The 25,837-nt window shown below is 36.8% G+C and overlaps 1 protein-coding gene across 1 annotated transcript in view; it reads left to right on the top strand.

Annotated features, from left to right (window-relative positions):
• The first annotated feature begins 343 nt into the window (after positions 1-343).
• Positions 344-25,837, top strand: part of ptprb (protein tyrosine phosphatase receptor type b) — a 47,510-nt gene continuing 22,016 nt past the window's right edge. Inside the window, exons 1-11 of the mRNA XM_084408192.1 lie at positions 344-602; positions 723-1,011; positions 9,667-9,930; positions 16,023-16,292; positions 16,911-17,183; positions 17,530-17,796; positions 20,036-20,296; positions 22,429-22,692; positions 23,465-23,728; positions 24,196-24,459; positions 24,603-24,872. Of these exons, the coding sequence (XP_084264318.1) occupies positions 549-602; positions 723-1,011; positions 9,667-9,930; positions 16,023-16,292; positions 16,911-17,183; positions 17,530-17,796; positions 20,036-20,296; positions 22,429-22,692; positions 23,465-23,728; positions 24,196-24,459; positions 24,603-24,872 (2,740 nt within the window). The 5' untranslated portion in view covers positions 344-548. The remainder of the gene's footprint in view (positions 603-722; positions 1,012-9,666; positions 9,931-16,022; positions 16,293-16,910; positions 17,184-17,529; positions 17,797-20,035; positions 20,297-22,428; positions 22,693-23,464; positions 23,729-24,195; positions 24,460-24,602; positions 24,873-25,837) is intronic.

Below are 25,837 nucleotides of genomic sequence, written 5' to 3'. Positions count from 1 at the left end.
CCTATTATTAGATGAGTTTTCTCTTCAACACATCCTTCTGCAGGAGCAATGAGGACACAGGAAGGAAGTGGGGCTGGGCTGTATTGAGTGTTCATGGAGCCCTCAGTCATTGACATCTATTGTTCCAGCAAAAGTTCCAATTCACTGGCATTTATGATCTAAAAAGCTTTTAGTGGAGGGTGTATGTTGAAGAAATGCATTTTCTGTCGTGAATGTTATGTCAAGTCTTGTAAAGTTAGGGTATTTTAGGCAAGAAAATTGCCAACGGACAGACTGTACAACGCGTATCCACTGGACTACCAAAAACAAAGCTTCTGTAGACTTTTGATTGAGGATATCCTTTGGAGACAGAATTGTTTTCCTTAACACATTCCTGATTGCTGTGGGCTAATGAGTGAAAGTGAGCAGTTCCCACAGAGGTTCTCCAGACTGGATTTTGCAGAAAAGTACTTTAAAAGAACTCCTGGATTATACACCAAGGAATTATGTGACTTTTCCAACTGGATTTCTGTGTATTAAACAAAAACATCAAAAAACCAACATTAACAATGCTGGGAAGCAAAGCCATTCATGTAGCCATTTGGGTAGCATGTGGAATATTGGTAAGTCTAACTAAACTACACTTGATTTCTTACACAAAATATTTTTCTGTATGTGTGACTTCTGTATGCTATATGTATCAGCCCAGTAAAAAAAAAAAAAAATCCACCTTTTGTTTTCAGAGTACCATGGTGGCAGACACATGGGAATGTAGCATCAAAGTTGTGAAAGCCATTTCTACCACAGACTCCATACGCATCATGCTGGATAACGAAGATGTGAAATGTAAATACACAGTTTCTGTCAGGGAGAGGCACAATGACTCGAAAGACTGTCATCAAGACCAGGAACATTTCTCACATATTGAATGCAAAACTGAGAATTTAGATCCTGGAACATGGCATCACCTGGAAATAACGGCGAAGTTGGGTGAAAACCAACAGACTCAACACAATGTCTCCCTGCCAACTAGTAAGAATCCTGCTTCTTTGCATAATTTTCAGTTTGATAGTCAAGAATCACTATTATTGATTTTCACTGAACAAACCTCTAAACAGTAATTATTAAACTTGCATGTGTAATTCCAGACATGAATGATTTCTCAAATCATGTTCTTTATTGAGAAGTCAAGTCAGTCAAGTCAAGATGAAGATCATATATATATCGCTTTTAACAATGTAGAAGAATGTTTTTTTTCCTATGTGACAATACTTAGTGATTAACTAAAGAGATGCGATAAAACAAAATCAAAACACTGGTGACTTTAAAGGAAAGGCCATTAAATCTGAAAACTGAATAATCCATTTAAACATCATAATCCATACTCAAAAACAGCCACGGACCATACTTTCTTCTACTTTTCTTGATTGTAACTATATAAATTAAATACAGCTGTAATTACATACAGGTATTTTTTAATTTAAGTACAATGTAAAAATATATGTAAACAATAAGTGCTACTATCAAATGAATATTAGTACATAGTCGTTAAAGACACTTATAAAGTGGGACCCAATAATTTTTTTGATCTTTTAAAAAATGTCAACGTTTTTAGCACTGTTATAACTCATATTGTTTCTATATTGTTTGTTTAATCCTTCAATATAAATTAAAAAAGGAAGATTAATTCAACAAAAAATATGTATACATAAAGTTTATTTGTTTATGTTTAGTCATTTTGCTTCCACGTTTGTTGTAAAATGAGATGCATCACGTGTATTTTTATTACAGAGATGCATTATATAGAAAACAAAACATTTGAATGCAGATCCACAATGTTTTAGTTGAGAAGTAAAATAAATAAATAGTAGTGTAGAATGAGCATTGCTTTATGTTATTATAATGATTTATAAATAAATAAAAATACAACTATATAATATAATATTGTATGAAATATGTCATACTCCCTGGTGTCCCAACTATTGGGTACACGTACACACCATATAATTCTGCAGTGATTACATATTTTTGTAGGCCAACCCGAAAGTTAGCATCCCCCATCACTCCCTCAAAAAAAGCCAATAGGATTTTTCCATTGGCTTTTGGATTACTGCAGAAAATAAGGTCTGTGGCAAATGTGGCAAAGGTTTATTAGATTCTTATATGTTTTGTTTAAGATGATCTTTTATTAACTTTGAAGCCTAAATACAATTGGCAGAAGTAAAATGTTAAAGATAGGTTATAAATAATAATATAATTAAATGTATACATACATTTATAAATAATAAAATAAATAAGTGTAAGGCTATAAAAATGAAAGGGGTCATAAACTGAGACATTCCCCTGACATGTACAGTATGAGGTGTGATAGATTCATTTCCCCTTTTGTTATATTCTGAGATGATTCAGACACTTAGTTGACTGACTTTTACCAAAGTGTTCTAAACATTTAGGTTTCAAAAGCATAAAAATGTTATTCCTGAAAGGACTGTGATGTCATCTTATCAGATTCAAATAAATATGATGCAGTGCCACTGCCAAATACATTTGATCAGACAGTAATGTCGTAACACACAAGTGTGAGTAACAGTGTTTTTACACTTTATGGGGTTAATGCGTTGGATTATCGGATACGGAAGAAAGCACACAGAGAACACTTCTTTTGTTATTGTTTTGATCTATGCCATTCGTTGTAATCCTGAACAAAAGTTTCACCGAGCAATATCTTCTGTTTTGTCACAAATAAGACATTACAACATGTTTAATTTTATTTAACACACAACACTGCAAATGACAATGTATACGTTTTACACTTGATCAAATAGGATGAATAGGATGGTTTGGCTTGTAAGTCTGCAGCGATCTCCGTTGACTTTGAACTATATAATTTGCATTTACTCACCTGCATTTCTCCTTTTACCATCTGTGTCAATATAAATACCTACATTTGGATTCGATAACATCTCTGTTTCTGAGTCTGGTATTGAAGGCCAGACCAAAACCATGAACCTTGCAGGACCTGACCCATGTACTCAACACACAAGGGGTGCTTGTCAATATCCCTCCTCGTTTCCTCGCTCCTCCGTCCACCATCCTATGACCTGGAAACCGATCGAGCTCAGCCATCTTGAAAGACATCTCAATTCTCTAATTGCACCGCGTGGAGGCGTGGATCGAGGAGTGAGGAGGCTTCCAGAGGAGTTATGAGCGAGGATAGATGTATCCTTTGCGGAAGAGTTTTGTCTACCAAATGTGATGCACGTATCAATTCTCCTCCCCCTTCACGTCGGTCACAATCATTTTAATTTATACTTTACCTTTGCAGTTTATATAAACCACACATCTTACATATTTCAACAGGGTATCTTGCTTTATTATTATTTATTCTGAATTTCATAACCAAACTTTGACAACATAAGGGCTGATCCTTTGAGCGCAGCTGATGACGCAAGGAAGTGATGCTCCAATGATCAAGTATTGCAATGTATAAATAAGCTTTACTTCGATTCCTCCGTCCTCCTTCTCTTTCCTTGCAGCCTTCCCTCGCATCCTACAGGGGGTGGAGCTGAGACACGAGGAAAGGAAATGAGGATGCACAAATAAGAAATGAGAAGCACCCAAGGATCCACTTCTGCACCAGACACCTCCGTCACACACCTGAGTACTTCTTCACCACCTGTTTACACCGCCAGTCCCATGGTCGATCCAGCGCCCTACTCTGGCTCGGCAGAGGACTGGAGCAGGTTTTTAGTCTAGTGTTCGCTTACCTTAGAGATAAAGTCTCATCGTTTCCCCACTGAACGGGCTAACATTTCGTTCATCCACTACTCATGGGAAGAGTGCTGCAATGGGCAGGGGCAGTCTGCCAGCAAGCTGGACCTGTCATTTAATCACAAACCACTTTGTGGGCTTTGTGTAAGTGAAAAACTTTACCAATTACATCAGGAAAAAGTTCAATAACTGACTATGCGCAGAAGTTTCAACCCTAGCAGCATCCTTTGGGTGGAACAAACTCTTCTCACCACTTACTGCCTAGGGCTTGAACCAGCATTGTGGATGCATCTCTCTGCATACGATGACTAAATGAGACTAGAGGGTTTTATCCAATTATCCATCTGAGTGGTGATTGTATGAAAAACTGCCTGGAAGACTCTCCCTGCAGTCCTCCCTATCACACAGCCAGCCAGTTCATCCCGGCACTCAAGACAGCTGACCTTGTCTCTATTGTAGCTCAGGGGGACACATTATTGTGATGAGTCCCAATCGACCACTACACACTCCTAGTTATGTCCTAATGTCAGTACATCTCTGCTTCCCACTTACCACTATTAATACGCTTACGGCCTTTCATATCTTAATTCTCAGCCCTCCTCGACTCTGGGTCAGCCAGCAACTTCATTTCCGGGGAACTCTGCCGTCATCTCAACCTCAAAAAGAGGCCCATTGAAACCTCCAACAAGGTTCAATCCAAAATTGGAAAATCGCTGTCCGTGGCACTGTCTCTTATTGTGTGGGACCCATCCAAATGCAAGTGGGCTGTCTTCACATGGAGAACATCATCCTCCTGGTTCTGAAGAAGTCAATGTCGATGCCGATGTTAAACATCTAATTGCCCTGTAAGAACTCCTGACTGTCTCCATTAACTCCACCTCCATTGAATTCCATCGATTACCGGTCCCACAATCTTCCCAAAGCTGGACTTCCGAAGCTTATGCAACCTCATTGAGATACACAGTGTTGGGGAGTAACTAGTTACATGTAACGGAATTACATACTTAAATTACACAATAAATTTAACTGTAATCTGTTACAGTTTCTGAGAAAAAAAAAAAGTGTAATTAAATTAGTTACTTATGAAAATGAATGATTACAAAGGTGGTTACATCTGAATATTTTCTGTAAAAAGCTCAGATATGTTGAATAATATTATTTTGTTGCTTTGCCTGTTTTTTATGTGCATGATGCCTAAAAAAATGCCTTTAAAATTAAATTATTATAATCATAATTCAAGTGATGAATGATTTAGAAAGTCTGACAGTAATTAGTGTTGAGTACTATAAGGTTAACCCTGTCTGATAGTTGAAAACATTCGTTAGAAATTAGAAAAGTGATAAAAAAATAATCAAATGTAATCAGTTCCATTACTTGAATTAAGTGATTGGAATAGTTACACTACTTATTACATTTTAATGTAACGGTACGGTTAATGGTATGGTAACTGTAAGGGTAATCTGTAACCATTACATTTCCAAAGTAACCTTCCCAACACTGGAGATACGGAAGAGGGACGAGTGGAAGATTGCCTTTGTGACAACTACAGAGACTTAGGGTAAGTCTCTGTACTGGACCCAAGAAGCCACCCACACCTTTCGGCACCTAAAAACAAGCATTCAACTACTACTACTACTCTCTTAGTTAATCCTGATAAATATTTTGTGGTTCATGTGGATGTTTCTACAACCTGCATGGGGGCCGTCTTGTCTCAGCAGCAGGGTAAACCTTCCCAACTCCACCCATGCACCTTCTTCTCCAAAAAATAGCGGAGCAAAATTATGCCATTGGCCACCACCGATCACTGAAATGGAGAGTATCTCTGAGAAGCCATTGACCCCAGACAGGCAAGATGGGCCCTCTTCTTCTCACAGTTTGAGTTCTCCATCTCCTATCGTCCAAGGATGACAAATGTGAAAGCCGTCTCTACTTTCCAGAAGAAATTCCAGAGAATCCTGAAACCATCCTGCTACTTAATGTTGCCGTCAGTCCCATTCATTGGTCCCTGGATGCTAGACTCACTGCAGCCTCCACCACCAAGCCTGCTCCGCCAAGGCCACCCTGCCAACTGTACTTAGGTTCCTACATCCCAACGTATTCCTCTCTATACGTTTTCCAACCTTTCCCGGATACATACAGTACACTCACATTAAGCTGAATGTAAAATATAGCAAATCTCAACTGATTGTTACATCATCGGAAAATATAAACTGAATTATCGCCCAGTGATATATTAAAAGTTGCATATATAGTACTGTATATCCTACTTTACTTGAGTATATACAGTATACTCACATTAAACAATATACACTATATAGCAAATCTTGGCTGGAGATATATGTTGCATATATATTTGTATACAACTTTATCCACATACATACAGTATACTCACATAGAGTGATATATAGTATGTAAAATATAGTATCTCAACTGCTTGATTGATTGTATTGTCACAAAATGTAAACTCCTGTGCATTATTGCCCACCTCTAATCTGCTAAATGCGACTATAATGCATGAATATATTAAGATGTTATAAACAGTAACATCTTGATTTTCAAGCTGCCTTTTGTGAATTGTGAAACACCCTCAAAAAATAGATTGTTTACAAGGACAGATTATAAACACAAAGTAGACTAGTGAGTAGATGAGTTCACCTGTCCCCGACAACCTCTGTAGTCCCATTTAGCAACTTATTAACAACCTCCTTTTTCAAGACAAGTAAAAGCTATTTAAAAAAATCTCAAGGGTGTATTACTGATATATTTTGTTGTAGAATAAAATGTGTTAGCCACAGACCTAATTTCAGACATTTAAGAAATTGACTTCAGGAAGATGGAACAAGAAGTGCTAAATGTTAACTTGTTTATGGGTTTTGGCATTGCAAAATACTTCATCTCTGCAGCACTCTAAACCTCTGAAGTAAAGTAACCCTGCTCTAGAGCAAGTAATGTTTGGAGAATGAATTGCTATTGCGACTTTTGTATCCAGGTATGTTGCATAATCTGCTTTCTGAATAGCTCCCAGGTTAAAACACCACACCCTTAAATCTAGCCAAGAAAGGCTCTCTAAAATGACTTGGGACATTCGTCTGCATTGACCCATTGGAGAAATTCAGTAGTCCATAAAAAGTAGCCGCGTTTCCATTACCCTTCAAATTGCGCAAATTGAAATTCCGAATTGAAAATACGCCCAATGGAAACACGTCAATTTATCGCAAAAAAGTTTTTATGTTCGTGTGAGGTGGTTTTTCAGGCAATTCAAAAAAGAAATATTTTGCAATACTGCAATGGAAACAGTTTTTGCGCATTTACAGTTCACCTGACGTAGATGACGTAGATTCCAAACCTCAAATAAATGCCACAATCAAGACCTCGAAGCAGATATGAGGGAGAAACACCCAGAAACACCTCATATGTGCCGCTCACAAGTATAATAAGGGTCGTTCCTTACCATCAATGCTTGGAAAACACATACATCTCCTTCAATTAATAATAATGGCTAGTGCAGTGGCTGGGATATAGTACATAAACCTACAAACGTTCGTTGGCATGGTTTTTGCCATGATTTTACTTATAGCAAGAGGAAAAAATTAAGTCTTAGTCGCATTACATCGGTTAATGGAAACGCCATCATTTCGCAACAGTTTTTTGTCGACATTTAGAAGAAAAAAAAAATTGCAAAAGATTTGCGCAAATCTGTAATGGAAACGCGCCTACTGTTGCAGTTAACAAAAAAAAAAAAAGGATTTTGTTACACAGTTAGACTGTGCATCAACGGTAGTTATTAATACACCTTTGCGCTTTAAATCTGCTTTATGGGAACAATGCTGTTCGTTGCGTCATGAGGTGGAATAGATGCCATTAAGTAGCTGAAATTGTGAACTATTTTCAGTGGTGAAGTAAATTTAGGCAATACTCTGGCAATATTCTGTTTAAAATGTAAGGTATTCAATGTTAACTTATTTTTTGAACTAGTTTATTGTCTAAAAAGTAATATCTCACTCATCACAATCATACTCTGAATATCAGTGCTGTTATGATTATCTGTGGTCGATTGTATCTGTATTACCGAATCACAGCTGATAGTCAGAACAACAATGCTCTTGATTGTGTGATATTGCTTGATTATCCAATTTTATCAAAGTAAACAACAATGAACAATAATATATTGGATATTTCACTGATGCTATGTAAAAGAACTTTAAACTGTGTGTACACAGATTATGTAAATCTAGAGCTATATGTGCAGGGTAAATCCAAATGGCTAAGTGTCAAAAGCTTCTCTAAATATGAGGAAAGGTTGGATTGCGCTGATAATGTGCCGTTGTATACGTGTCTGGGCTAAATTCCAAAACAGGAGTTTGACTGTAGGTCAGTTCCTTCAGACTTTTCTCCCCCTCCCATCCGGCTTATTGTTCTTTTGTTCTAATATATACAAAGACTCATTAGCTCTCAGAGGTCAGTCTGATTACAGTGACACTTATATAATGTACAGTGGCCCTCAAATTAATTTGGACTCTTAGGCTGTACTTATTATTGCAGTTGAGAACAAAATATCTAAGTTAGTGAGTAAAAATGATGTACAAAATAAAGTGTTACTGTCACACTAAGTAATTGGCAAAGGACCAGATTTACTAACAGATTGCTCCAGCAGAAGCCCTCTTTGGTGTTAAAATATTACTGTCAGGATTTACTAAAGACACACAGTGAGAAATTAGCGCTGAAAATGTGTGGACAGGGTTATTTTTGGGGCTGACCTTATTGCATATGCATTTGTAGGAGTTTCCATTTCAGAAGTATAATTTATGGGAGAAGAGTATTTAAATGAATCACGCATGGTGAATTACTAAGGTTTCCACTTGTCAATTTGCTGGTATTTGTGCCATTATTTATTGCCCAAAAAAAGTCTTAAACCAGAAGCTAATTTGTGATGCTCTTGGTAGATTGCATTGGTCATTATGGAAATGCAATCATTTCCATGATAAAAAAAATATATATTTTCATTTTCTATTTTAGCTATTTAATAGCTATTCTATTTAGCTATTTAGTCTTGAAAAGTGACTTTTTAAATGGGTATGGGTATGTGATCATGTAAAAATCTATGATACACCCATGGTTCTCAAGGAGAAAGAGAGTGAAAAAAGTCATTAGAAGAGGTTGCCTGAATGTGACCTTCAACCTTAATGGTTTCTTATCCTGTTCTCTCACAATACCCTTTCAACAAAACCTCATCAGGAAGAGCTTTCTTTAAAAAAGCAAAGAGCAGCGCTATCGTGTTTTCACATATAGGTTGTTAGACATTCCGCTGCTTTCACTGAGAATAATTCACAGCAGGACCCACTGAGTCCACACCTTTCCTTTCTGCGAAACAGAGTTCTCACAGAGAGCACTACCATATTAGAAGGACTGTTATGATAATGTCTGTCTAAGGCTACAAAGCTGACCAAAGAGACCACAAACTAATCTTGTGTTTATTTGGTATGAGGACCTTATTTAGCTATGTGAATGCAAGATTTAAAGTATACATTTACATTACATTTAATCATTTAGCGGACGCTTTTATCCAAAGCGACTTACAAATGAGGAGAGCAATGGAAGCAATCAAACCAACAATAGAGCAGCAAATATTCAAGTGCCATGACCAGTCCCAGTTAGTCCAGCACAGTAGACGTAGCAATGTTTATATATATAGAATAAATGTTAAAAAATAAATAAATATTGCTTCACTTCATTGTGATAAGTTTAAACGTGTCTTATTTCTCTCTCTCTCTCTTTATATACATACACACACACACACACACACACACATTGCATGAACAGCCCCTGTCTACCACAGACAGATTGAGAAATTTGAATGCAATTAATTATAATTATACATCTACACAGTTGACCGTATTTTATATGTCTTTTGGTTAGGACCTTCGGCAGTGGAAAATCTCGAGGTTTCTGGGGACGTGAACAGCCTGAAAGTTTCATGGCAGCCTGGTCCAGGCAAAACAGAGGGATATCGAATCATGCTCAGAGACAGCAATGGCCTGGGTTCAATCTGGAATGCAACAGTTGCAAGCACGACCACATCTTATACAATAAAAGGGCTTATTTCTGGACGACTCTACAACATCACTATCATTACAGAGGTTGGAGAGCTACAGAATTCAGCATCTAGAGAAGCACAAACAGGTATTTTGTATTGGATCATCAAATAATAAATTAAATAACATATGAACAAATTTGTTTAAAAATGCAGATGCTATGCTCATATATCTGTGCCTATATGAATTCCTCTGCTGTATTTTAAGCAGATATGTTAACACCCTTTCCTGTTTTGAGCACTGAAAGGTCACCTTTGTCCACTTGTGTTATGCCACATTATGTCATGCTGTCTCAATCATAAGACATGTTGCATTAATTATAAATTCCTAAATTTAATGAATCTGTGTGCCGTGTTATTTCACTGACTAAGGCTATGTTCCCACTGTCAGTCCAATTCTGAATATTTGTGTATTTGATTGAAATCTGATCTAAAATTATTGACTGTCCACATTGTGTATTGCAACTCTTCAGATCCGATTTGCGTGTCCACGTCGCTCTTTTGTTTTCCGAAATATCTGCATTGTTTTCTATGGCAATGACGCATGCGTTGGTAGGTATATGCCAAAACAACAACAACAACAACCACAAAATGGAGGGACTTGTACAGATCTGTTGTCTTATTTACAACATGACAATGTGTAGCCACCATGCTTGGCAGAACTGTAGGCGGCTGGTATCCATGGCTTTTTTCCGTGCTCGTCTCCTCCGGTTTCAAAACATATATCTATATATTCTAAATGTGACCCCTAGGGGGCACTCCGACACATACAATTTGAAAACCCAAACAGCGCTCCCCCTTTGAACTATTTAGGCAGGTTGTATCCAATGAAGGGACAGAAATGGGACTGATGTAATCAAATATAATTGTATTAAACACTAGACAATAATATACTGATTGGCAATCAGAACAGACAAATGTTCCCCGCAGGTAACAGTGAACAATTCTACAATAAATAAATCACAGTGAATAAAAGTCTCATAATAAATGAGTTACAGGATATAAAGTCTAACAATACGAATAAAGTCAAATAAATAGACACTGTTCACATACACACTCCAACACTGCAAGAGACACTTCAAACCAAATCGGCCGTGCATACATACACTAACACGGCATTTCACACTTCACACTAGTGAACATTGCAAAATAGACACTGTCCCCAAAGGAGATATTGCACAATGCCCATAGGCCGAATATTGGAGTATAATGATTGCCAGGTGGTCCCACTATATAAAGACGGTGATAAGCATATGTTTACAAATTATAGACCAAGTCCTTGAAAAAAAATTTGAGCAAAATTTAGATGAATTTATTGAAAAAAAAACAGTTGTTAAACGAGAGCCAGTATGGATTCCGTTCAGGTAGATCTACAGCTTCTGCGACCATGAATATAGTTGAGGACATAGTAAATGCAACTGACAACAAGAAACACACAATAGGTGTGTTTATCGATTTAAAGAAAGCATTTGATACAATTGATCATTCAATCTTGTTATTAAAGCTACAATTATATGATGTGAGAGGAATAGTATTGGATTGGTTAAGTAGTTATTTGAACAAAAGACAACAGTATGTTCAGTATAATAATAACAAATCCAATAATATGCAAATTCAATGTGGTATACCGCAAGGTTCAGTTTTAGGACCAAAATTATTTATACTTTACATTAATGACATTTGTGATGTATCTAAGTTATTGAATTTTGTTCTATTCGCAGATGACACAAACATTTACCTCTCAGGAAATGACTTAAATGAATTGATAATTAGTATGGAACAAGAAATGGTTAAAGTGAAGGAATGGTTTGACATTAATAGGTTGTCATTAAATCTCAAGAAAACAAAGTTTATGATTTTCGGTAATAGAAAAAAAGATGAAAGTATTGTACTATCAATAGCAGGAATAAAAATAATGAAAGTTAGGGAAATTAGATTTTTGGGTGTGCTACTAGATGAAGGGTTGACTTGGAAACCACATATCTCACACATACAAAAAAAGATATCTAAGAGTATTTTTGTACTAAATAAGGTAAAACGTGTTAGATTATAAGGCATTGAGAACTTTGTATTGTGCACTGGTGTTGCCCTACATCAGCTACTGTGTGGAGGTGTGGGGAAACACATCCAAAGCAACACAAAGTCACTCTTTCTATTACAAAAGAGAGTCATACGAATTATATTTAAAACAGATTATAGAGAGCACACAAATGCCTTATTTTTTTTGCTCTAAACTGTTAAAATTTAAAGAATTGGTCGAATTACGGACACTTATTGTTATGTTTAGAGCAAAGGATAAAGTATTGCCCATAAATCTTCAACACTTGTTTATCCTTATAGAAAATGAAGGAAGAAGAAAGGGACATTTTAGGTATCAAACTGCAAGGACAACAGCAAAACAAATGTGTACTTCAGTGGTGGGAGTGAAAGTTTGGAATTCTCTGCAAAATGAACTAAAGCAATGTAAAAATATATTTCAGTTTAAAAAAAGATTTAAAGAGAAGACAATGGATTTGTATGAACACTTATAGAAATTGATGATGATGGTTGTGATCATGGTTTGCTTTTGCTTTGGAATTTGTTTTAGGTTGATGTTTTGGTTTCTAGTTTGTTTCATTTGTTATCGTCATGCATTGACGGGGACTTGATATGTTGAGTTTTTTGATATGTTGAGTTTTCTTTTTTTTTTTTTTTGAAGGGGCAGGAAATATAAGATATTCTTCATCCTGCCTCCTTTTCATCATGGTTTTATAAATTATATATATGAGGATGATGAAGTAAGTTTTGTTGGAAAAATATCCATGAATGAAATAAACATAATTAATCAATCAATCAATCAATCAATCAAAACCAAAAAAAACTCCATCCTAGGCCCACCTAGGTCCAGGTCATCACAGAACGGTGGTAGCAGATCCCCAAGACACACACACAAACACACACACATCCAAAGAAATAAAAAGTAGAACCGAATGATTAAACCTAGGAAAAACAGTGGCTAGTGACAGACGAAGGCAATCCTCCTGTAATCACAAGCATAAGTGGTTTATGATGCGATGTTTGATAGCATTGTGACAATTTAAAACAATATTAAATCTCTAATTGGAAAATTAGGACTAAAAAAAGGATTAGATAAACTTACATTTTTCTTTGAACACCAGCCTAGATGAATTAGAGCTATATGCCCCGTAACAATAAAGTTAAACGGTGTGGATGACTAATAGCTGTGCACTCTACCCAGTGTTGCTTGTTGCTGTAAACCCGTATAAAATCACTACTCGCTATTATGTGAGCAAGTTTCTGTAGACTCGTAACTGCTGGTACCATTTACTGGTCACCATACACGCAGACGCCAGACCGAGGTTCTCCCGTTTACACAGCCAATACACCAAGAGGCTCACTCTTCAACTCACACCGCATTAGGTAATGTTTTTCTGTTCATGTCTCACGACACATTTAAAGGGACGCGTCACTCACGCCACCTGATCCAAATAATCAGTGCCAGTGAGCAGGCCTTAAAGGTACACTTCCCATCTCAACCACCCTACCCGCTACATAAACATATATCTCCAATATATTGTCATTTTCTGCTCGTCCGGCACTCTGCAAAAACACAACCTTTGTTTCTGCAGCGACTTTCAGCATGTTTCCTATAACAACTCATCTGATAAACCATGACAAATCCAATCAGAGCAGTAAGACTGAAAAAGATTTCCAGAAATGCCATTTGAATAGGATTTCAAACCACATACGAATGTAGCTCGAAACAGATTTGTAAAAATCACATTTCTGTCAGGACCACTATCGTCAAATACGATTGGCAATTGCATACAGTTTGGATTGGTGGTATGGTTCTGTTCTGGGCAAGAACTCCCTGCGCATCCATGCAGCCTAGCATGCATAAGAGCAGGGAGAACAGCAATAAATAAAAACTTAGGATAAACAGAACAGAACCAACATAAATGTATTGCAGATATCATTAATTCAAGATTTTAAAGCACAACATAATTCAAGAATTTATTCTGATTCAAGGGGAATCAGAATGCCAAATCCTGACTGACGAGAGGAGGAACTGGATTTGGAGGAGGGTAATCAGCTCCCGAGAAACGTGATAGCTGAATAGGGACAATCCTTTTAGACCATGCGCCAGGCGGGCCGACCATTTTTCCCGCTTTAAAGTCCAACTGAAATCACAATTGACCCTATTTACTTTGTTAGCGCATATTACTAGTCTTGTGGTGAACAATTAATCCGTGCAAGTTAAAACACAGAAAACATTTTTTTGGCTTCGTAATCTTTAATCAAAATCTGAAAATGCCCCTCCCCTCTGCATTGGAGGACCTTCCCTGATGACGTAGGTTTGACGGTTTGGTTTGGGAAACGCTTAACCACTCCCCTCAAACCGTTAGTCTGTAATGAGCGAGAGATGGAGAGGAGGAGCGCTAGAGTAAAACCCTGCCCTCTGTTCAATATTCCTTTTCACTGGGAAATACGTCACAGCACTGGAGAAAAGTCGTTTGCAACTTCCGGTTCACGCGGACTTTAAACTAGCGAAAGTGGATTCGGACACGCCCTAAGTGTACTTGGTCATGCGCTTTAGACCATGCGCTTAGATCGTTAAAATAGCGCCCAAGGTGTCAATCAAAAGTGTTAAATGTGTTTCTTATCTACTTATGATCTGGTCGACCAAAACACATCTTAATACAGGGCGTAAACAGGGTCTGTGTGGTGAGCGAACAAAGTCAAATGCAGGAATCTACCACATTTAGAACTAGAAGACCCCTAAACACTGGTCTTAGAGAAAGCAAAAGCCCTTAAAATGTCACCCAAAGAGAAGCTCAGCTCTTCAAGCACTCTCAAATGAGAATAAAAAAAACACAACTCCAAACAAACAAAGGGGAAGTGTGTTTCCTCCCCTCTCTTTCTGCCCGACTCTCCAGCCTTCCATTTTAAAGGTGCATTGCGCAACATTTCATGTTAAAAATACCCGTTTTTCTAACCCATACATGCTTAAACAATTGCCTGATGGGCTGAATGAGCCCTTCTATGGTCACTGCGATTGCCTCTATAATCCTGTACAGTAAAATAAATAAGAGGGATTCGGGTCGGAATCGACTGGGCGTGACGTCATGCGCGTTCACGCTCACCTGGCTATGTCTGGCAGGTTTGTGTATTCGCCGCCATTATCCGCATCAGCGAAGACAACTCAAGCGACTTTTGCAAAAGTAGAAGATGGATTCAAAGAGACCGGCTTCTAGTTCATCCCAAACCCCAACGCAAACTCCATGTAACCGCGTGCACAACTCTGGTTGCAGTTTCGTGTGTCGCCAGAAGGGGGCGAAGAATAGTTCTGCAAAAACTCAGAGACTTGCGCAATGCACCTTTAAACAAACAATTTAAACTCATTCCCCTTTCTTTCTTTCTTTCTTTCTTTCTTTCTTTCTTTCTTTCTTTCTTTCTTTCTTTCTTTCTTTCTTTCTTTCTTTCTTTCTTTCTTTCTTTCTTTCTTTCTTTCACACTGGAGAATAACAAACTAAGGGTGTGTTTACAAGAACAACAATGTACTAAAAACGGAAAGTTTTTTCCTTTGCGTTTTTCACGCATAGACGACAACATTGTCAAAACGATCGCTGTTCACACAGATCCACAAAAATGACTAAAAACGCTGAATTAGTCAGCCAGGCCAATAGTTGCCCATGTCACTTTGTAAAGAAACACTACACGCCTATTCTGAACACATAATAAGCATGCGCATGACGTCACCATTTTCACAAATTTGCATTTTTGTAGTTTACACAGAGACAATAACGGTATCGTTTTCAAAAAGTTGCATTTTTTGAAAATGGGTTTCAAAAAATGCAACTTTTTGAAAACGATACCATTGTTTCCAAACGAAGGCCATTTTCAAAAGTTTGCATTTTCAGGCCCCCAAAACACTATTGTCATGTAAATTAATACATAAAAGACATAAATGCATGAAACTGTGTTGAAAACAGTGTTGCCCCTAAGGATTTTTTAAAGACCTCTTGTTAATATAATTAGAACAATTATTTAATTATACAGATTGTATTTTATTATGTTTATTATTATTATTATTATTATTATATAATTATACTAACTATGTATTATATAGTTTGTAGTTAGATTTTATCATTTGTATTGAACATTGTTTTTTCCCTATTAGAACCAGGGAAGGTGTCAGATCTGGTGATGGAGAATCTGTCGGATCGTGGCTTGCTAAAGATCACCTGGACACTTCCTCCCGGAGAATGGGAGCACATCCGTGTGGTGCTGTCAAATGGAAGTGAAATCCTGGTTAACCAAACTGTGGAAAGAATGGCAAAGGAAATACTCTTGTCAGGGTTACACCTGCAGCCTGGAAGAGTGTACAGCATGGCAGTCAGTGTAGAGAATGGCGGCCTGGCTAATACTGTCTATTACCAGGGGGAAATAGGTAACCATTTGTCAATACTCTCAATAGCTATAAATGATCTAAAATACAAGCAGGAGAAGACACATTAAACCTGTTTTAAAATTGCTTACTATTAATTATAATTAATTGTAATATTATATGCATGCCCCTCAAAACACCTGAACTCCACTAAGTCTTAAATCCTGTTCACACCAAGACAGTGCAATATTCATGGTCTATTGAAAGTAATTTGTTAATACTTTTACACTTAACTTTCCTTTTGATGTTTGATTGTTGAGGGGAATAACAGTATTGCACCTAGTATTTGAAAAGGCTTATAATCATTGTAGTTGCAACTGAGCATTATAGCTAACATGTGAACAAGATCAATGATAGTTGTTTACAGTTCAATGGAAGGTACTCTTATTAATTGCACAGAGCATCATGGGGTCTAGGAAAAAGGTGGATAGATTGGCTTTTTACAATGGCTTTCTGCTTTATTGTAAATTCTTAAAAACTGCTCCATGCAACCTCAATTTTTGAAATTTTGAAAATAATACTGCCTGAAAGAAATGTAGTGTGGTTGTGTGCTATTCCTAACATAGCTTTATTACCAATTGTATTTTGGGTAATGTAACATCTTGGTCTTTTTCTTTTCAGGTCTTCCACCAGTATCTGAACTGCACATCCGTCACTCAGATGAGAGCTCCCTAAGCGCTCTGTGGACTCATGCCTCTGGCTCATCATCCCGTAATGGCTACGTCATTAAGCTTTTCCAAAGCAACACGTCTACAGTTATTCAGACACGCACCTTGAGCCGTGACATGAGAGAGTGCACCTTTAATGTCCTCACGCCTGGTCGCCTGTACGACATTACTGTAACCACCATCACACAGAACATCCATAGTTCTGCTACACTAAAGGGAAGAACATGTAAGGTTCTCTTGCCATTTTCGAAGAAAGATTACTCGTTTAATACTAGAAGTGATAACCGTGTTTACTTTCTGAAGGTCTAGGTTACAGAGGTTGTATGTCTGATGAAACTTCTTTGGACAATTGTGACAAATGTTAAGACATTTTACAGGTTTTCTTGCCTGTACAAAAAAATCTAAAAAGCTAGTTAATGTATTATGAACTAACAACAATTGAAAAACGTATTAACAAAAATATTCAATTTCAACGCATTAACAAATGTTAACGAACAGAACAGTGTCTTTATATTATTATAGGAAATGTTTTATTTAAAGAATCTAATTGTAATCAAATTGTGTGTTCTCAGTGCCTTTAAAGGTGAATCACCTGATACTAAGTAACAAGGGAAATACAGACAGTCTGAATGCAAACTGGGAGAAACCACATGGGGATCTGGATTTCTACCACTTGCTGCTGTTACGGGTCGAACAGACGGTGCACAACGTTTCTGTTTCAGCAAACACAACCTCCACCCTGCTCCCATTCCTCAGACCCGGTGCTTTACACAAGTTAATGGTTACCACAGTCAGCGGATCACAGACCTCCAAACTAGCCGAGGCTGAATGCCGTACAGGTACAATTCCGTGTGAAAGTATGTAAAAACCAGTTAAAAACCTGGTTGAAATAAACATTACTCAAAATAATGCAAGTGTTTAAAAGTGTACAAAAATAAGGTTCACACTTTCCATTGTTAAAATGCACTCCATAAGTTATAATGCATTCTCTTGTTGAGCTGGACTGTTGATGCGTTTTTTAATGCCTATTCTACATTATACTGAGATTCAAATGCATTCATAAAAATTAGTTGAAAAAAATAGTTGTTTATTATTTAAAAAAAATGATTACCACATTATATATTGTAATCCTTTTCTTATGTATTAACCCATATAACAAAAATGAGTTTTTTGTTTATAAAATGTTTATAAAAATTATTTTAAAATTAAGTTATTTCAGAATATACAAAATATGTATTATGTCAAATAAATTGCTAATGTAGATTTTAAAATGGATTTATGTATTTTTGATACATTTTATTTACTTATATTTCCTCATTTATTTTTTGACCATCTTTTTTCCACTAACTACTTTCCCACATTATAATCACAACACCATCTCCGCCAAAACTATTCACAGTAAATACAAAGGGGATTTGTGGAATTTCAGGAAGCTCTGCATAAAAGCAGCAGGTCATTTTAAACACATCCTGCTGTGCTCAAATGATCTTTCTATTTTCAGCCAGTGTTTAATGAACTCTTGTGAAGTGACCCAAACAATGGAAGACAGTTGCACAATCTACTGCAGCTAGACACAATACATATCACATAAAAACATTTTCATTTTCAGTTTTATTTATCATGTAATTGTCATATGCATTCGCTTTTGGAATGTTCTGAGTTGGATTTGAAAGTTTCCTGTGCTTATGGATTTTGAGTTTACCTGGAGATACCTGCATTTCTGTTAATGGAAGTTTCAAGTTTGAAGTATGGATTGAAGTTCATGTTGACTGTTTATTGAAAAGATTGTTCTGAGAAACCTATCACTGGCTTTGATTAGATCGATCCAAGCCTATATTATTTAAGTTTTAATACTTACCTGTTTACTCACCTCAAACTACTTGGGCCCTATCATACAACGTGGCACCAGGTGTGACGCAAGTGTTTTTTGCTAGTTTCAGCCCGACGCAGTTATCCTTTTCATGTCCTGCGCCACGTTGTTTAAATAGCAAATGCTTTGTGCGCCCTTTGTGCGCCCATAGGTGTGATGGTCTGAAAACCAGGTGTGTTCAGGTGCATTGTTGGCGCGTTGCTAATTTGAGGTAACTGAAATAGACTGCACCATTGACCAACTGAAACCTGGTCTAAAGTCAATGGCGCAGTATTTATTGATTTATTTTTGTTATTTAAAGGGCACATTAGTAATGTATTTGGCTACTCTTATTACACACACAGGGGCCAAATATTAAAAATAAAAGGATTACAATGTAAAAGATTATTACTGTGTACATAAAGATATGGTGGAATCAGGCTTGTCCCGTAGATGGTCTAACTCGGACACGAGGAGATTAGTTTTCTCTCTGGAGAAGTGTTCAGTCTTTCCCCTTGCAAATTCCGCCATGTAAATAGCGAATCTGCCATGGCCTGAACACAACTGGCTTTTACAGGGAATGGGAGATGAGACTCTGATTGGTTTATTGCACGTTACGTCCAAAAGACATTTGAGAAAAAAAAAAACATTTTTCCCGTCATTAAACTAGCAAAAGTGGATTCGGACTTGCGCCGTGCGCTTAGAATGTTAAAATAGGGCCCCTTGCCTGTTTCTTTAGTTTTTTGTTAAATGAACTCCCGCACCTTGGGTCATCGCATTTCCCGTGTGTTATGTTATGATATACGGCATATACAGACAAGGCGATACAAGCGTTGCTCCGTTTCTGTTCTTTTTATTAAGAACAGCACAACAGCTAACACAACATGGATGCACTCTGTGTATCGACTCACTCTGTCTACATTATTTACCTTACTTGCTATGCATGTCACAAACAGGTATAAGTCGTTGTATATATTACTATATCCGAAGCTTTCATTACCATTTCATTTCATTCGTTTGTGTGTCGTAATGTGTCATTTCCAAGTTTGATCAAGAGGGCCAGCTATGACTATAAGTTTATTTCTCTAAAAGTGTAACACTCTGACTATAGGATGCTCAAACAAAACATTGATTTGAAAAATAAATAAAATAAGTTTAAAGTACAGTGAGCACCATTATTCGGCTAACCTATTGATCTCGAATATTTATTATCTCTCTGTGGTTTTCAGTGCCTGCTCCGGTTTCTGACATCACCATCACTAACAGTGGTCCAGACTTTCTGAATGTGTCGTGGAAGGCAGCAGAAGGAGATGTGGACAATTACATGGTGGTGTTGAAGCACCAGGAGAAGATCGTACACACACACACTGCATCTAAAGCAACCACAGAGTGTGTATTCAGAAGCCTGGTTTCCGGCCGACTGTACACCATCTCCATCTCCACATACAGCAGCAGTTACAGCAACCAAACGTTTATACAGGAGAGAACACGTAAGAAACAATATTAGCTCTGTTGTATCATATCATAGTTATCAGTTCTTAAATCATTTGCATTTCACTGCAAAATGAAATAAATCTAAAGAAATGATATGTGAATTTTGACTTTTTTTCCATCACAATCAATTGTTTCCCCTAAATCTGCATGACAGTAATGAAAATCATCAATCATAAATTAAAAAGTTGAAAATGTATCATTATTTTCCCCACATTGCAATATTAACTTTACGCTAATGAGAACTAAAAGGACATTAATTGTCTTTCCAAGTAGTTTATTTGATAAGTTTAGGCCCGGTTTCACAGACAGGGCTTAGATTAAGCCAGGATTAGGCCTTAGTTCAATTAGGACATTTAAGTGTATTTTTTTTTTATATATATATATAAATCTGCCTTAGAAAAAAACATCACTGGTGTGCATCTTGAGACAAAACAATGGCACTGACACATTTTAAGATGTGTGACCCTGAACTACAAAACCAATCATAAGGGTAATTTTATTTTTAAATTGAGATTTTATATGTCATATAAATCATATATGAATAAATAAGCTTTCCATTGATGTATGGTTTGTTATGATATGACACTATTTGACCGAGATACAACTATTTGAAAATCTGGAATCTGAGGGTGCAAAAAAATCTAAATGTTGAGAAAATCACCATTAAATTTCTCTAAAGTCCTTAATATTTACTTAATATCCTAATGATTTTTGGTATAAAATAAAAATCGATAATTTTGACCCATAAAATGTATTGTTGGCTATTGCCACAAATATACCTGTGCGACATATGACTGGTTATGTCAGTGGAAGTTGCTGGAAACATGCATTTTAGTCTGGGACTAGCTTAAGCCTTGTCTGTGAAATCGGGGGTTAATATTAAACCTTTTTAAAGGGTTAGTTCACCCAAAAATTCTGTCAGTAATTACTCACCCTCATGTTGTTCCAACCCCGTAAGACCTTCGTTCATCTTCGGAACACAAATTAAGATATTTTTGATTAAATCTGAGAGCAGTCTCACTCCTCCATAGGCTTCAAAGGGAATGAAACTGGCTGGCCCAGAAAAGTTATTAAAGAGATCGTTAATATAGTCCAAGTGACTACAGTGGCTCAATCTTAAGTTTATCAAGTGACGAGAATACTTTTTGTGCGCAAAACGAAGACAAATGGCTCAAAAGGAAAAAATCATTAATATAATCCACAGATGAACACAAGAGAAGCTCAGGGGAAACCACAACCACGTTACATAGACGACACAGAACACAGAACTGAGAAAACTCAGGGCTTAATAACACACAACACCTGAGTAACTCAATCAGCAACTATGGCAACTGATAAGGCAAGGAAAGACTGTCACACAGAAAACAATGAGGACTGAACCAAAACTCAAAAGTAAACTAAACAGTGCATAACCCTGACAGTTATATAATGTCCTAAGTATTTGGCCTCATCACATACTTTGAGAACAATACCAGACAGAGAGAAGTCAGGAAATGATGGTTCCTGCCTCCCCTGCTCCTAACAATCATAATATTACTCTTCTTTGCATTGTATTTACTTTTTACTTTTCTTTTCTTTTTTTTACTGTCTTAATGAACAACTTTAATGTTAATCAGAGAATGCTGTTGCAGATTTATCCACAAAATGAGCGTACTCGAATAAGAAGTGAGGGTAACACTTTATTTTACAGTGTCCTTTTTACATATGTACTTACCATAGTAATAACAGTAAATTATGCATAATTACATGCAACTAACCCTCATCCAAATCCTAATCCTACACTAACCCTATAGTAAGTACATGTAGTTAATATTACTCAGTACTTACATATATAATTACACTGTAACAATGACACCTTAAAATAAAGTGTAACCGTACTGAGTTATATTAATTAACTACATGTACTTGCTATATAGTTATGGTTACTTACTTGTAATTATGCATAATTTACTGTTATTACTATAGTAAGTACATGTAGTAATGTGTAACTACGTCCCCTTAAAATAAAGTGTTACCCATTTAATTACCAGAAATGAACATTAAACATTAAAGATGTCATATGTATTTTTTATGGTATTAATATTTTTGAAAATATAAAAATAATGAAATTGCATTATTCCTCTTTCAGAGCCATCGACGGTCCAGAACCCCACTGCCATCCACTCAGCCAGAGATGACTTTCTGAAGGTTTACTGGAATCATGCCTCTGGGGATTATGACTATTATGAAGTGGCGATTGAGTATAACAGCACACGTCTTCAAAATCAGAAGCTCAATAAGACACAAAGTGAGTGTCTGTTCAGTGATTTGGTTCCAGGACGTCTCTACACCGTGACCATCAGCACTTGGAGTGGGCAGTACAACTCAACAATTTCTATACATGGCCGAACATGTGAGTGACTGTTTGTTTTAGAATCTCTTTTCCCTATTATAAGGGAACAAGCATTGATGTTTTTGCAAACTCTCATTAAAAATCAATAATATCACTGATCACAAATCAGTCATGTCAACACCACTTAACTTTTGAATCAATATAAAATGAAAGTTTTTTGATATACCAAACTATTTGCATGTATCACATCAATAAATCTGACCTCTAATGTACCACATCTTCACAATGCTTCACAATGGTTCCTCTGGTGCGAAAGCCCCTAAAGAGTCAATGTGAAATTTGAAAGGCGAGCTAAAAAAAACTACATTCTTATTAAATCGTTCAGGCATGTTGTTAAAAATAAACTTCAGTCATGCATTTCTAATAGTTTTGGAAGGATATGCACAGTTTTCAGAGGTGCAGTTTGTCTACATCGAGGGACAGGATAACGTTAACGTAACGTCTTACTCAACAGCAGCATCACTCTTGTGATTGATTGGACAGACAGAGTTAAGAAAAATACACCTTCTGAATTAACATACACATGTCAGGGGTGTGTAGAGCAAAATCATTACATCACAAATGGGGTGATTTAAAATCCTTGCCTTTCAGAAGGGGAGTTACCTTTGAAGTTGAGAAAATCAAACTTGCAGTATGATTTTATTGTGACACATTTTGATTGTCCATTTTATGACCCTTATAAATGACATTGTTTTTTACTTTCTAGTATGAGAAAAGATGTAATCAGTGGACCACAATAAAATTAATCTTATGTCACTCTTGTGTTCTTCAGTCCCGGGTGCTGTGGGTAATTTGTCCCTGACGGAGTGTGGTTGCAGTTTTTTGAGGGTGAAATGGACGTCTGCTCCAGGAGATGTTGATAATTATGAGGTTCAGATTCTCTTCAATGACACGCAGGTGTCACCAGCTGTGAATCTAAACAGCACAGTTAGGGAACACCTGTTCTCTACGCTCACACCAGGCCGGCTCTACAAGATGGTGCTGTCTACTCACAGCGGGTCATACCAGCGTGCCGAGATCCTTGAGGGCCGCACAGGTACTGCAAGATTTTTATTGAGCATGTACAACTGCTTGAACGTAATCTCAAAATGGAGCATTCTTTTGCTCCAAAATCAAAAGAATAAAGAAAGTGAAGAATATTTGTGTTGAATTTGCATTGTATGCAAAAAAATATTATTTTGATGAAATAATTTAGTTTGACTTAAAAGTGGAGCAAAAAAAGAATCTGGACATATTTTTGTAAGATTCAGCGTTAAATATAATACGTTTTATTATGATGCTAAATATTATAGCATTGCATTAAGCATGTAAATGAAAAACCAATTCATTTGTGATCAATTTGACCAGAAGAATCAGAGATTTTACACATTACATACACTCAACTAGGTGTTGAACCTGATAGGATTTGAGTCAAGATGCATCATTATCATCATCACCACAGTTGTATAACCTTTGTGTAACAGCTGCTTTCTTTTCTTTCTTTTTTTTCATCGTAACACCCAGTGCCCAGTCAGGTTCAGAGTGTCCATCTGAGCGCTGGCACCGTAGACAGCAGTCTCAGAGCCTCTTGGTCTTCTGGTGATGGAGACATGGACTTCTACTCAGTGTCTCTGTTTCAGGAGACACATGTCAAGGACACCAAACAAGTACCTAAACACATCACACAGACAGAATTTTACAACCTAGAACCTGGTCAACTTTATTCGGTTACTGTGCAGTCGGTCAGTGGAACTCAGACGAACAACAGCACAACCAGTGGCAGAACCGGTGAGAAACACACATATTAATGGTGGTTTGGACAAGAACTTCTAGTGGAAAGACAACACTTCATGAATTTGATTCATTAAATGATATTGTAAAGTGCTTGAAACCAGAAACTACAGTCTAATGTGTGTGTGCGTGTGTTTCAGACCCCTCCGCAGTCACCGGCCTGCGGGCAGATAATGAACTCAGCACACACAGTCTGTTGGTGAGCTGGACGGCAGCTGTGGGTATTTATGATGGATACAGTCTCCAGTTACTTGATGACAGTGACAGAGTGATTGCCAATGCCTCTGTGCCCAACGCCAACAACAGCTACCGGTTTAAGAATTTAACGGCAGGAAGGTGGTACAAAGCACACGTTCAGACAATCAGTGGCACTGCCAAAAGCAAGGACGTCACCACTAAGGGACAAACACGTAAGGCACCTTTTTTGTGTATTACTTTTACAATTTTTATTTGCTTTAGTGGTATTTTCACAAGTGATAGTAATAATTTCACTCTTAGTAAGTTATGCAAATGAAAAGTTAAATAGTATTATGAAAGCTATAGCTACTGCAAATTAAAAGGTTGAATAGATTAAACACTTATCTGTAGTAAAAAGGATGCTTTGTGATTTAGTGTATTGTACTAACATAATTGAAAACATGCTGATATATTTGAAAAAAGTTATTTTTTTATGTTGTGATATTAGTACTAAGTTTCGAAAATGTACCACTGCTTGTGAAAACAGTACAGAAGCAATTTAAAAATATATATATTCTTGGTCCTATTGTGCATATTTTATCACTGCGCATGGTTTTTATCCATAATAATATGTGTAAGATGCTATTTATTTGCAATTTGAAAATGTAATAACTTGAACCAAGTTAATTCCACAGATAAAACCAAACCCTAGCATTTGAAGCACCGATATTACAATTGTTAGGGCCAGATTTACTAACAGCTTGTGCCAGATCTTTTGGTGTAAAAAAGAAATTATGTCAGGATTTACTAAAGACATACAGTGGAAAAAAAGCACAAAAAAGGCGTGGACAGAGTTATTTTTGCGCCTGGCCTTATTGCAAATGCATCTGTTGAAGTTTTCCTTTCAGATGCAAAATTTGTGGGAGGAGAGTATTTAAATGAGCCACGCAAGGTGATTTACTAAGGTTTGCGCTAGTCAATTTACTTGTATTTGCACCAGTATTTAACACCCTAAAAGAGCATGTCTTAAAGTTTGTGTTGGTTATTATGAAAATGAATGGCCGATATTTAAAAAAAAAAAAAAATCATTTTGTCACTGTAACAAATTGCTGTAAAATTTACAGCAACTTACTGGCAATTTTGGTTGCCAGTAAGCCTGTAAAATGTCAAAAAAAAAAAAAAAATGTAACTCATAAAC

This window comes from Rutilus rutilus, assembly GCF_951802725.1.
Source record: "Rutilus rutilus genome assembly, chromosome: 4".
NCBI classification, from domain to species: Eukaryota; Metazoa; Chordata; class Actinopteri; order Cypriniformes; family Leuciscidae; genus Rutilus; species Rutilus rutilus.
Note: the sequence above shows the minus strand (reverse complement) of the source record. Positions and strands in the feature narration are given on the sequence as shown.